Below are 15,023 nucleotides of genomic sequence, written 5' to 3'. Positions count from 1 at the left end.
TATAGGTCTCACAGACCCAAGAGTGTACAGAGGACTATAACTGATTACTTCAAGTAAGCCTAATGTCAGTTAACTGAGACTGTATACAGTATGTATAATAATAAACAGTACTGTACATATGTTTATCAGATGTCAAGCTTCTTTGGGTCACAACGGTTAAGTGCATGCTCTGGTTAACTGCATGCATTTCTTTGGTCCCAGACCCTTGCACTTAAGCGGATTGCACTGTATATATAATCAGTCATGACATGTATTGAAGGCCTGCAAGAGGATTCAGGCTTTCACCTGCTTCCTGAAGTAGAGTTAATCTTGAGTTAAATATAGGCCCTCTGGGAGTAAGTTCCAGAGTGTGGGGGCTATTCCTGAGAAGTATTCACTGGCAGGTATCACATCATACAGTTCCTTTTTTGATGAGGGTACAGATGGTGATGGTCCTTGAGAGGACCTTAGAGGACTCAAAGGTTTATAGAGGGCTAATCTCTAGCCCCTGGAAATCAAACAGTTTAAAATTTAGCCCTGTAAGGTACTTGTAGCCAGTGTAGTTTTTGCAGGAAGGATGTGATGTGGTCACTTCACTTGCAGCTCTCTTGTCAGTTGGACTGCAGCATTCTGAATTAGTGGTAGCATTTGTATTTAATCTCACTTATATTTTCAAACTTGCTGATTTGTGCAGTATACGGATGTACACAGAAGTATAATAGAATAACTTTTCATAGGTAGAGTAGTAATTTCTTACAAATTGTAATCAGTGTTTCATTTTGAGGGGCTGGTTATAGGGACACTTTAACACATGTTATATTTGTGCAGAGATTTATTTTCTCCTGGTAAAGGCCACTAAAACAGTCATCATGTTATGAGAATCAGGTGCTCAACATTCAGAGTTTCTATCTATTTATTTATTTATTACATTTATACCCCACATTAAACATGAATTAGGTTGAAACCTGGGAGCATTTTAAATCTTTTTTTTTTTTTCTTTTTTTTCCTGTGCTTACATCAAAAGAAAAAGATGGCATGTGGGAACTTGCTCCTTTTGTTTTGTGGATTGCAGAGGTATATTATAAAAATGCACTTGATATTTTTATTACTATTATTTAAAAGACATGTATTGAATAGTGAGGACAGAGCTACCTTCATGCAGAAGTCCAGTCAGTCTAAATGTGCCAACATTGTCCAGTTCAGCACAGTATTAGCCGCCAAGTTCATACAACGTTAATTATGTTCAGTGGAAAATAAATCTGTTGGCTCAGTCTGCCTGCTATGTGAATATTCCATCATTGTTTCATTATTGCTACCACGTATTACATATGGGCATTTGCTTTAAACTTTGTTTTAATTTGTTTATCTAGACCTTACATACACATGGTTTGCTTTTTAATTTTGGATGTATTCTGTAGATGTTGTTGTTTACTTTTGAAATGTGATGGATGCCTGTTCCGGTGTGTGTATGTGATAATCTTTGAATAACTGTCTATACTTATGGCTATGATTTCTGAACATGTGGTATCATTAAAGGACAAACTTTTAAATGTCCAGTTGGGTATATATGCTAATCTCAACTTTGTTGAATGTTTCAGACCTATCCATGTATTTGTTCCCATGATATTACTGAATTCTATTATTCTGTCTCACTGTATTTTCAAATGTAAGCCACATTGAATCTGACATTGCTTGGGATAATGTGTGATATAAATGTTAAAAAAAAAAATCCTTTATCCTCCACCTTTTAAGACACTGCCTTTCCTGCTGGATAGTGATGGCACAAGAAAAGCAAGTTTGTTCAGTGAAGACTAACTCAAAATAACCTGTTCCTTAGCTGGTCCCTAGTATTACCATATTAAAAATGCAGCCATTCCATGCCTTTGCGGCTGTGTTCCACTAATGTTAAACAACTGGATTTATTGAAATGATTATACAAACGTAGGATGCATGACTAGGGACACAAATATACACTTATTCAAAATCACAATTCCTCATGTAGAGCAACAAAACAACTTTTTAGGGTGGATAGTGTTCCTTTTATTATCGACCAGATACAGATAAGAGTTTTCAGTTTTGGCACAATATAAGACATTACTAGAACAAAATATAAGAAAACCAATGGATTGAATTAGGGGTTTATAGCCCATTTAGGTTTAAACAAAAGAGATCTGCATGAAACAAAATATTTATTTTTATTTTGACTTATAAAACCACTTGCCCCTGAAACATGTTCAAAATAGAATAATCCCTTTGTGTATCTCAAAGGTAAATTTCTACAAAGCAGATGAAAATGTGATTCCATGTGCCCCAATGAAAGGAGAGTTTAATTCTACTTCCATTTAATTTCAATATATTCTATCATCTTTATAACACCAGGCTTCCCAAGGCAGATTACAGCAGTTAAGATGAACCCCTCAGGAAACAGGATAGCCTCACTGAAATCTGGACATCTATATAGAAGAACAGTGAAGAAAAATGAGCACAAACTATAGAGTTTATAATTGCGGTTTCTATCACCTACAATAATTTTTGAAGCTGTTTTAGTGATATTCAATTGTTATTTCTTTTCTCCTCTCCTTTTAAGGCAACTGAAACAGCTTTAGCCTTGTTACAGATGGCGCAACAATAAAGAATGACAAGGTGGATGCAGCAGCTCATAAGTTTGCTTGCTTTGTTTTGAGTGAACTGAACCGATCGGCTCGGCAGTGACGGCTGCGTAGGGGGTGGAAACAGATTAACCAAATTGGCTTCCTCATTCCTCCTCGTTTACAGTGGACTACATAAGCTCACTTTCACTCCGCTCTATTACACCTCCTTGGGCAGCTCTCCTGCTTGTTTTCGAAGGAGATGGCCGGCCATCTTCCGACACAAATCGGGAGATGGCCGGCCATCTCCTAAACCCAGCCAAATCGGTATAATCGAAAGCCGATTTGGCCGGCTCCAACTGCTTTCTCTTGCAGAGCCGGCCAAAGTTGAAGGGGGTGTGTCGGCAGGGTAGGGAAGGCGGGACAGGGGCGTGGTTACGAGATGGCTGGCTTCAGCTGATAATGGAAAAAAGAAGGCCGGCTCTGACGAGCATTTGGCCGGCTTCACTTGGTCCATTTATTTTTAGGACCAAGCGTCCCAATTGACCAGAGGGAAAGATGGCCGGCCATCTTGTTTTGATAATACTGTCGGGGCGCCGCTTTACGAGGCAGGCCATTTAGATGGCCAGCCCCATTTGATTATGCCCCTCTCTTTCTCCCCTCTCCAACCCCCCCCCCCCCGAGTTTTGTGTCTTTCACCCTCTCTTCTGCCTGTTCTCTCCAGTCCGTGTGGTCACTTCTGACTGCCCTGATGTGTTCTCCCTCCAGCACCGGCGATTCACAGCCAGACTTCTGCCAACGTCGGGGCCTCTCCTCAGGCGCGTCCCACCTCTGGGGAAAAGAGGAAGTTGCATTAGAGTAGGTGGGACGAAATACAAAAGAACACGAGAGGATTACTGAAAAGATTATCGGATTAAACTCAAAGAAGTGAAGAGGGAAATAAGGCTAGCGAAAGATGGAAAGAGAGGTGACAGGACTTTTTTCAGATATATTGGAGAAAGGAGAAGAGATAGGAGTGGAGTTGTGAGACTGAAAGATAATGAGAACGATATGTGGAGAGTGATGAAGATAAAGTGAACGTGCTAAACAATTATTTCTCTTCGGTGTTCACAGAGGAAAATCCTGGAGAAGGACTGCGGTCGGCTGCCGAGGGAACTTCTGGGAATGGAGTGGATACTGCACCGTTTACGGAAGAAAGAGTTTATAAACAGCTTGAGAATCTGAAGGTGGACAAAGCTATGGGGCCGGATGGGATACATCTCAGGATACTGGGGGAGCTTAGGAAGGTCCTGGCAGGACCTCTTAAAGATTTATTTAATAGATCTTTAGAGACGGGAGTGGTTCCACAGGATTGGAGATGGGTGGATGTGGTCCCTCTTCACAAAAGTGGAGACAGGGATTAAGTGGGAAACTACAGACCGGTAAGTCTCACGTTGGTGGTAGGAAAAATAATGGAGTCACTGTTGAAAGAAAGGATAGTTAACTTTCTAGAAGCCAACGAGTTATAGGACCCGAGGCAACATGGCTTTACCAAAGGAAAATCCTGCCAAACGAATCTTATTGACTTCTTTGACTGGGTGACCAAAGAACTGGATGAAGGACGTGCACTAGATGTAATCTACGTGGACTTCAGCAAAGCCTTTGATACGGTTCCCCACAGAAGACTTGTGAATAAGCTGAAAGGGTTGAACTTAGGACCGAAAGTGGTGAACTGGATAAGAAACTGGTTGAGCGACAGGTGGCAGAGGGCGGTGGTTAATGGAATCCGCTCAGAGGAAAGGAAGGTGAACAGTGGAGTTCCTCAGGAGTCGGTGCTGGGGCCTATTCTGTTTAATATATTTGTGGGAGATATTACTGAAGGGTTGGAAGGAAAGGTGTGCCTTTTTGTGGATGGCACGAAAATAGCCAATAGAGTGGATACTCTGGAGGGAGTAGAAACGATGAGAAGGGCTCGCCGAACCTTAGAAGAATGGTCGAGGATCTGGCAGTTAAAATTTAATCAAATCATACAAAGAAACCAATTCACTAGAACAATAAACTCGAAAAGTGCACTGTGTATAAAATAAATATTTTTTCTTTTTTTTATTTGCTAATGGTGCTCAGTAGGAGGGGTTGTATTCCCAGAACTCTCTTGCGGTATATTACTGCTGGTACCCCTTAACACATCATTGCACTCCTGCCTTCCCACCATATCCCAATATTCATATCATTTAGTTGTTCTATTGATAAGAATGAATTTGTACTTAGCTGATTATGGAGTGCAGGAGGCCACCGTTAGATCGAAAGTACTGTGGGGATCCCCATCCGTAATGGTGACTAAAAATATGACGGTAGTTTGTACTACTCCCTAAAGTCGGGATTAAAGTCCAGCTTGCACGATGTTATTTGTTATTTGTCATAGGCGGGACCAGAGCTTGAGAGACAGAAAGGAAAGCCGAAGGTGCGCTGAGCGAAGAACACGCGCTTCGCTGCCGCTGCACGCTGCACGCTGCCTTAACCCCGAGGACGGTACGCTTTTTAAATTTCACAGGAGGAGGGGGGTTCCTGGTGCAGGGAGGGAGGGAGGACGGGCGGGCTGCCTGATGCTTGTTGGGTTGGAGGGAGGGCGGGAGGCAGGCCTGGTGCTGGGTGGGTGGGAGGGAGGCTTGGTGCTGTGTGCTGCTGGGTGGGAGAGAGGCCTGATGTTGGGTGCTGGGTGGGAGGGCGGCAGGCCTGGTGCTGGGTGGGAGGGAGGCAGGCCTGATACTGGGTGCTGGGAGGGAGGACTGCCTGGTGCTGGGAGGGAGGGCAGGGGGAGAGGAGGGTGGCTGGACATGGGTGGCTGGAGGGGAGGAGGGTTGCTGGACATGGATGGAGGGCAAGAAATGAAGAAGAAAGGAGGAAAGTAAAGAAATAAATGGAAAGGAAGCCCTGGAAACGGAGTTAAGAGAACAGATAGCAGCAGAATCAGACTGGACCAATATGGATAGAAAAACAAAATCACCAGACAACAAAGGTAGAAAAAAATTATTTTATTTTCATTTTAGTGTTTGGAATATGTCCAATTTGAGAATTTACATCTGCTGTCTTATTTTGCACTGGGTATACTGGAGCTGTAACAGCTTACAGAAATGATTTATGATGAAAAAAAATCTTATTTTTTCCTCCTATACTAGTATAATATTTTCAGTGATGTCTGTTTATATGCGCCATGGCTGGTGTAGGGGGTGTGGCTAACATAGGAGTGGAGTCATATGTGGTAACCCCGCCCATAATGAGTACCGGCACTTTGCGATAAATAATTCGATTTTGAGTTGCTGTTTAGGCACTCGGTCTCTGAAAGGTTCGCCATCACTGCCTTAGAGGAAAGGAGAAAAGGGTGATATGATACAGACGTTCAAATATTTGAAAGGTATTAATCCGCAAACCTACCTTTTTCCAGAGACGGGAAGGCGGATGAACTAGAGGACATGAATTGAGGTTGAAGGGGGGCAGACTCAGGACTAATGTCAGGAAGTATTTTTTCACAGAGAGGGTGGTGGATATGTGGAATGCCCTCCAGCGGGAGGTGGTGGAGATGAAAACGGTGATGGAATTCAAACATGCGTGGGATAAACACAAAGGAATCCTGTTTAGAAGGAATGGTTCTGCGGAATCTTAGCAGAGATTGGGTGGCGATGCCGGTAATTGGGAAACAAAATGGGAGCTGGGCAGACTTCTACAGTCTATGCCCTGATTGTGACTGAACAGATAGAAATGGGCTGGAGTGTAAATTTTAAGGGGCTTTGACATTATTTATTTTTTATTTATTTTGTTGCATTTGTATCCCACATTTTCCCACCTATTTGCGGGCTCAGTGTGGCTTACAATACATTGTAAATGATGGAAGTACGATTTGTTACAACTCAGTTATGGATTACATTATGAGAAGTTATGCGGAGACAAAGTCAAAGTATCATTAAGGGAGTAGGACCGAGGAAAAGAACAATGGAACAGTGGAAAGAGACAGCGGGAAACTGATAGGGTAATAAAACGTTAGCAAAAGAACATTTGGTATAACATTTTCTGTGAGTAACGGTATAAATGTGATAAAATTATGGGGAATGAGAATTCAGAAGAGAATGAATTGGTGTATTTCTGAAACAGTGAGTGTGGACTTCATGTGTTTTAATCCTTACAATAAATTTTGTTAAAGAGATGGGTCTTCAATAGTTTGCGGAAGTTGGTTAGTTCATGGATCGTTTTCAAGTTGCGTGGTAGTATATTCCAGAATTGCGTGCTCATGTAGGAAAAGGTTGATGCGTGCAGCGCTTTGTACTTTATGCCTTTGCAGTTAGGGAAGTGGAGGTTGAGGAAAGTTTGAGATGATCTTTTAGCGTTTCTGGGTGGTAGGTCTATTAAGTCAGACATGTAGGCTGGGGCTTCACCGTGAATAATTTTGTGGACTAGTGTGCATACTTTAAAAGTGATGCGTTCCTTAAGTGGGAGCCAGTGTAGCTTCTCTCGTAAGGGTTTTGCACTTTCGTATTTTGGTTTTCCGAAGATGAGTCTGGTTGCTGTGTTCTGGGCTGTTTGAAGTTTCCTCAGTATTTGCTCTTTACAACCTGCGTATAGTGAATTGCAGTAATCCAGGTGGCTGAGTACGAGGGATTGCACTAGGTTGCGAAAGACGGATCTTGGGAAGAATGGTCTTATTCTTTTCAGTTTCCACATGCAGTAGAACATCTTTTTGGTTGTGTTGTTTGCATGGGTTTCTAGTGTTAGATGGCGATCAATAGTGACTCCAAGGATTTTTAAAGTTTCTGAGATTGGAAGGTTTAGTTTTGGTGTGTTTAAGGCGGTAAATTCATTCGTGTTGTATTGGGAGGTGAGTATTAGGCATTGAGTTTTTTCTGCGTTTAGTTTCAATCGAAATGCATCTGCCCAGGTGTTCATAATGTGTAGACTTTGGTTAATTTCTTTGGATGTTTCTTTGATGTCTTGTTTGAAAGGGATGTATATTGTTACATCGTCGGCGTATATATATGGGTTCATGTTATGATTCGATAGAAGTTTTGCCAATGGGATCATCATTATGTTGAAAATGGTTGGTGAGAGGGGTGATCCTTGCGGTACTCCACATTCAGGTGTCCATGAAGCGGACGTAGTTGAATTTGATGTGACTTGATTTGAGCGCAGAGTTAGGAACTCCTTGAACCAGTTTAGGACATTTCCTCCAATGCCGAAATATTCAAGTATGTGCAATAGAATTCCGTGGTCAACCAATCCTGATTGGGCATCATGCAGTATTGAGAACTTGTTTAAATAGTTTGTAAGTTGTTTTGTTACCATCCCTTCGGTTATTTTGGTTATTAGTGGTATGGATGCTACTGGTCTGTAATTGGTTATTTCGCTTGCGCTTTTCTTTGTATCTTTAGCTCCAGAACTTAGTACAAGAACAGTGCTGGGTAGACTTATACGGTCTTTGCCCTGAGAAAGGCAAGGACAAATCAAACTCAGGTATACATATAAAGTATCACATACCATGTAAATCAGTTTATCTTGTTGGGTAGACTGGATAGACCGTAAGGGTCTTTATCTGCTGTCATTTACTTTGTTACTATGTGTTAGAGGGAGCAGACTGGCTGAGGGCAGCTAGGATATGTGTGAGAGAGAAAAGGGAGGCAGACTGGCTGAGGGCAGCTGGGATGTGTGAGAGGGGGGAGGAGTGGCTGAGGGTAGCTGGGATTTGAGAGAGGGGGCAGACTGGCTGAGGGTAGCTGGGATGTGCAATAGAGAGAGGAGGCAGATTAATATGTGTATGAAAAGATGACTTGATTCATTGGGACCTATTTATAAACTTTAAAAAGTACAAAGTACTTCATAAAAGTGGAGAACTTTCTTTTCTTTTGTTTTTATAAATAGGCCCTGTCTCAATCTCATTACTAATTTTTACTCAGTTTGTAAAAACAGCACAAGGGGCCAAACAGTTTATATGAGAGTGAAATATAATAGATCATGCCAGCTGTGTCTTGGTCTGTAATGTATGATCTGTATTTGTTACGTATGTTGCCAAGTTAGTTAACTGTTTAACAATAAAATGTCCGTGTTTAAATCTCTGCTGGTTTGAGTCTAGGGGTACTTAAAAATTTGTTTGACTTAAAGGGTACTTTGCTCGAAGAAGTTGAGAAACATTACTTCAGATGTTTTAGAATGTGTATGCTGCCATCTGCTGGGAAGGAAAGAGAACAAAAAAAAAAACCCCATTTGCCTATGTGAAGGCGTTTATGAGAGAATTAAGGAAGTAACATAACATACATTTATTTATTTATTTAGATTTTGCTCACACCGTTTTCAGTAGTAGCTCAAGGTGAGGTACATTCAGGTACATTGGATATTACTCTGTCCCTGGAGGGCTCAGAATCTTAAGTTTGTACCTGAGGCAATGGAGGGTTAAGTGATTTGCCCAAGGAGCAGCAGTGGGATTTGAACTGGCCGCCTCTGGATTTTAAGACCAGTGCTCTAAACACTAGGTCACTCCTCCACTCACTAGTAGGTAACAGCAGAAAAAGACCTGTACGGTCTATCCAGTCTGCCCAACAAGATAAACTCATATGTGCTACTTTATATCTATGAATTACACTCAAGCTCTCAATTAGATAGTTAGAAAATCAAAAACACAGCTTCACACCTGCTGTGTATACCAGTGGATGTAGGAAAAAACTGTCACTCTACTGACTTTAATCAGTGTTAATATACGTGGCGAAAAAGCTTCAGTAACACAACCCAGCCAGACTGAGACCATCAGACTATAAGACGTTGGCCCAGCGCAACATCATCTAGCTAAAAAAAAACTCCACAGTATTTCAATTAAACTAAATAGGTGATCAAATATTAGGTTAATTCCTAATTCCAAAGATCACAGAATATCTAACCTGTGCACTACTTTGCAGTCTTCTAATATCTTTATACTGCTGACTACTTATCTTGACTCCAATGTCTGTGGTGTTGCGCTCTCATTCAGTAGCACCAATCATAACCCAACAGGGAGTCCCCGTTTCTAGACAAGTATATCATCCTGTGTCTTCTTAGGCTGCAACCCAAAAGCTAGCCGGTAACTGACAGACACATGCCTACAATTCATAATCAGCGGTTCAGGCTCCACCCTATCGATCAACCAATCCAACCTGAGCACCAGTATCTACGTCACTGGTTTGAAAAAACCAATCCCTTGAGTCACATCCGTGCACACCTCCATCGTAGGTCAAAAAAATGCTGACCACTCCACCCTGATGTTCAATCCCTCTGGTTCCGTTGTGTTGAAATAAAAAATCCATTTTTGCTCGATTTGTCTTAATTGACAACTTACATCGCCTCTTCTCAACGTGGGTTTTAATTGTTCCAAAACTGTACATCTTAAATTGTCAACAGTATGGAGATAGATCGACAGTATGAGAGAAATCATCGTGGATGCTTCCAGGCCCAGTGGATCCAGCTGTCAGCATATTCAGAACTATGGTATTGAAGGAAATAGACCAATTAGAATGGTCTATGGGATACACGAGATTTAACATGACAAAATGGGAAAGACAAGCTATAACTACTTTGAGAGAAGATCCTAATATAGTGATTTGTCATGCTGACAAAGGAGGGGCTGTAGTTATATGAGACAAATCAGAATACATGAAGGAAGCATATTCTCAACTACAGAATGCCGATAACTATGTGGGACTAGACATGGATCCCTCCCTTGAAATATGTAAACAAATTGGGACATTAACACAAGCAGGATGGAAAAATGGTTTCCTGACAGACAAGGAACTAAAATTTTTAAATCATAAAATTCCAATGTTTTACCTGCTACCCAAAATACATAAGCGTTTACAGTAACCCCCAGGGCGCCCCATCGTCTCGGTAAGAGATTCACTATTGGAATGCTTATGTCAGTATATTGATAAACAGCTACAACCATGCTTAGCTTCGATCAAATCATACCTTAAAGATACTACCCATTTTCTTCATACGCTCCAATCAATAAATTATGCACCACAGGTATTATGTTAACGCTGGACGTTTGTTCAATATACACGAGCATCCCACAAAGGGACGCGTTGGATGTTCTGTTTGAAGCATTAGAACAAAGGCCTCGTTCACACATGATTCCTTCAGAATTTTTGGTGAATCTTAGTAACATAGCCATGAGTAGGAACTTTTTCATCTTTGTTGGAAAGTTTTTTTTTTCAACAGAAATCAAGTATTGCAATGGAGGCCATATTTGCCCCCACATATTTGCTAACCTATTCATGGCCACGTTTGAGGAAAAGTGGATCTATCCGTCTGTATTTTTTCAGCATGTGCACTGCTGGAAGCGATTTATAGACGACATTTTTTTGCATCTGGATGGGTCCTATGGAGACGTTGCATGAATTTGTGGGATTCCTTAATCAATGCCACTCCCAGATTTGAAATGGTATGTGATGAACGCATCTCATTTTTGGTTGTGTGGATTGAGAAGAAAATGGATTATTTCAAAACCACAGTGTTCTCCAAACTCACCGACAGGAATTCTCTACTGCATTTTTTAGTAGAGTGACGGTTTTTTCCTACATCCACTGGTATACACAGCAGGTGTGAAGCTGTGTTTTTGATTTTCTAACTACTTTATATCTATACCTGACTTTGATTTGTATCTGCCATGGAGAGAAGATCAGTGTGGAGGTGATACTGAGGAGGTTAGATGAAAAGTTTTAAGATCTTTACTTTGTCTGGTTTTAAAATTTAATCCATATGTTTTAGTCTGAGTGGACTATTATTCCACTTGAAAAGTTTTGTGACATGAGTTCTGATAAAGGTTACAATTATAATTTTGTGTTATTATGGGATGTGTAGATTTCCAGCTTGATTTGTATTAATAGTAGTACCCAATTATAGGCATGATACTATTACAATAAATCTGGCAGTGTTGGAGCAAGAATGGTATTGTGTTTACAAAAGAATTCAGTTTATTTTTAATCACAGCTTTTATCTTTTATACTGGCATTATCTCTTTCTGAGTTAATTCCACCCATATTTTACCTAGTTTAGTTTAGTTAGGGGTCTTCTTGCTAAACTGTGTTAAATGCTTAGTGTGTGGTTTACTGCTAGCACACTACGTCATTAAGAGGCTTTGTGGTAGTTTTTGCAGTTACCATGCAGTTCACCACACATTAAGTGCTTTTTTTGTTAGGGGGCATGTCATGGACGGAGAATGTCAAGCCAAAAAAGAGTGCTTAAACTAGAACGCTCGGTGTCTCAACGTCACTTACATCTAAAGCTTTGATTTAAATTTTTTAATTTTCAAATTTTTAAATCACAAATTTACACAATTACTTTTAAAGATTATTTTTAGCAAACATTTTTTTTTGTTATTTATTTATTTTTTTGTGAGGGAAAGCATCAGATGTTGAAGTGTTTTTTTATCTTTGGTTATTAGAACTCTCTTGGGTCATCCCATCACAAGCCTTCAATCCTATCAACTCTTTCTACCCATCACTTGATTCCCCACACATTTATGTATATAATCATTATGACTTTACTAACATAAGAGTAGCCATACTGGGTCAGACCAATGGTCCATCTAGCCCAGTATCCTGTTTTTCAAACAGTGGCCAAGTCAGGTCACAAGTACCTGGGAGAAACTCATATCATGGCAACACTCCATACTACAAATCCTAGGGTAAGCAATTGCTTCCCATGTCTGCCTCAATAGCAGACTATGGACTTTTCCTTCAGGAATTTGTCCAAACCTTTTTAAAACCCAGATACACTAACTGCTGTTACCACATCCTCCGGCAAAGAGTTCCATAGCTTAACTATTCATTGAGTGAAAAAATATTTCCTCCTATTTGTTTTAAAAATATTTCCATGTAACTTCCTCAAGTGTCCCCTAGTCTTTGTACGTTTGGAACAAGTAAAAAATTGATTTACTTCTACTTGTTCTATACCACTCAGGATTTTGTGGACCTCAATCATATCTCCCCTCAGCTGTCTCTTTTCCAAATTGAAGAGCCCTAACCTCTTTAGCCTTTCCTCATACAAGAGGAGTTCCATTCCCGTTATCATTTTGGTCACTCTTCTTTGAACCTTTTCTAATTCCGCTATATCTTTTTGTTTTAAGATACGGCGACCAGAACTGAATGCAATACTCAAGGTGTGGACGCACCATGGAGTGATATAAAGACATTATTGTGTTTTCAGTCTTATTCACCATCCCTTTCCTAAATTTTAGTATATAGGATTGGCTATATTAATCAAAATGACAAAATAAAACCCAAAAAGTGATGGTATTATCATTTCAGGGACACAGAACCATAATTTCATGGAGTCATGTTGTAATTCCAAATAGTGTATCTGTGCCGAATTATCCCTGCAAATTCATATCAAACTTAGTCAAACAATGAAATATTTAGGTGTGCTTTGTTCAGCTGTGAATGTTAGTGTTCGATGTGTCACATACATGAACATTGTCAGGTGTGTCACAAGAGAAGAAAGGACTGCTCTATTTATATGCTTTAACTCCATCCAGATGCTGATCCAGGAACACCAGTGCGCAGCCTATATAAAACTACACATGTTCTTGTTGGCATATGCACTTGTATACTTATATACGCACATGTAGTTTTAGAACAGCCAATTCCTGTGTGTAAAACATGTTTTACATATGGAAAATGCTTTGTAAAATTACCTTCTTTATGCCTTATGTTTGTGTCTGATTTGTTTTTCTCTCGTATGGATTATTCAGGTCATTGAAGATAATGGGGTTCGTCGAGTTGTTGTGGTTCCTCAGCCTCCAGAATTCCACCCAAGCAATCATACGGTGATGCACCGGCCACCTCCTCCCCTGCCCGGCTTCATTCCTCTTTCTACCGTGATGCCCCCACCTCCACGCCATGTATATTCATCAGTGACTGGTGCTGGAGATATGGCAACTCAGTACACACCACAGTACCATACTTCACAGGTATATGGAGATCCGGGTAAGTAATGATGGAAATTTCCAGTCATCCAAAAGAATTTTTGAAATCCAAAAAAGCTTTAGGGTTCAGTGACACCTAGAGTATTACACATGTTTTCAGTACTTAAGTAAGTGCTCGCTTGAGTTCTACATCAAGCCATTTATTTTGTGCAAATTAAAAGTATTTTCTTACATTTATTTCTGTTTTCAACCCAATATTGAGAATGGATGTCTGTCTGTCTGGGGACAAAATAACTCTGAAAATTTAATGGAATTGTATCAAAGTTGGCATGTGGGAAAAACCAGGCACATTTAAATTAAAAAATGGACCAGATTGAACTGTGGATTCCACAGAAATAAGCTCCACTATCATTCTGTGAGAGAACATTTCTGCTTCTGCAACACAAACTTTCTATGTCCCCTCCCCCAACAACCAGCCCATCACCCAACTTCCTGCACCTTTCAAAACTACCCTTCACCTTCAACTAACCCTACTCCCAAGGTATTCCCCCCCTCCCCCCCATTACCCTGATCCCTCTAGGTACCTCCTCAATATCATCTCCATAACTACCCTAACACCCTAAAAACTGCCCCTCAACTACTTACACCCCCAGCCACTAAACCTACACCACCTATCTTCCAAAATCCATCCTGTTACCCCATGCCGACCTCTAAATTTCTGGTGCTATGTCTGTAATTTAACTAGTTGTATGTATATTTTGTCTGATATGTTGAATTGTAATCCATTCAGAATGTTTAGCATGGTAGAATATAAACATTTTAAATAAGCTACTGTTCCACAACTAGTCCAGCACTCAAAATAACTTCCACCCCTTAAACTGCTCCTCCACAACTACCCCTCCCCCCAAACCACCGCTCCACAATTACCACAGTACTTGCAACAACCTCCCCCTCCCAATATTTCCTGTCCACAACTACTCCATCACCCACAACTTCCCCTCCCCCCCCCCCAAAAAAACTGCCACCTTCACAGGTCTGTCCGTCTGTTTTCTCTAATGTAAGTACAAACAGAGACAACACAGCTACAAACATATGTATGTTTGTACATAGAGGGATTGGAAAGAATTCCATGAGCCATGCTCTGTATGCTTTCCTTACTTGTTAATACATCAACTGGTTGTCATAAACTACGTGTTTATTTGGAATTTTGACATATGCATCCTGTTATGAAATTATCTTCTTTTAACAGTAGAGTAGTGGCTATATTGATTACACATCTAAGTCTACTTTTCTGTTGAAAAACAGACAAGTCACACAGGAGACTAAAAATTGTGTCTGCTAGGTATTTTCTATAGACAGCAAATAGTCACATCCCACCCACTTCCCTGTAAAGAGTTGATCTTTCTTTCCTTGCTAGTCTTGCTTTCCATATTAAGCTTGGTTGCACTTGTATTTATAAAAATTTGCATCTGCCAATTCTTTATTTTAGATGATTATAGGGAAATAATCATAGGGAAAAATGGACAACACAAGACACACTCCTT

General features: G+C 40.5%; 1 protein-coding gene across 2 annotated transcripts in view; it reads left to right on the top strand.

Annotated features, from left to right (window-relative positions):
• The window catches only part of FNDC3A (fibronectin type III domain containing 3A), a 379,001-nt gene that overhangs the window by 123,631 nt on the left and 240,347 nt on the right, over positions 1-15,023 (top strand). For both annotated transcript variants that reach the window (XM_030200475.1, XM_030200477.1), the window contains exon 5: positions 13,306-13,540. In XM_030200475.1, the coding sequence (XP_030056335.1) occupies positions 13,306-13,540 (235 nt within the window). The remainder of the gene's footprint in view (positions 1-13,305; positions 13,541-15,023) is intronic.

This window comes from Microcaecilia unicolor, chromosome 4 (assembly GCF_901765095.1).
Source record: "Microcaecilia unicolor chromosome 4, aMicUni1.1, whole genome shotgun sequence".
Classification (NCBI taxonomy): Eukaryota; Metazoa; Chordata; class Amphibia; order Gymnophiona; family Siphonopidae; genus Microcaecilia; species Microcaecilia unicolor.
Note: the sequence above shows the minus strand (reverse complement) of the source record. Positions and strands in the feature narration are given on the sequence as shown.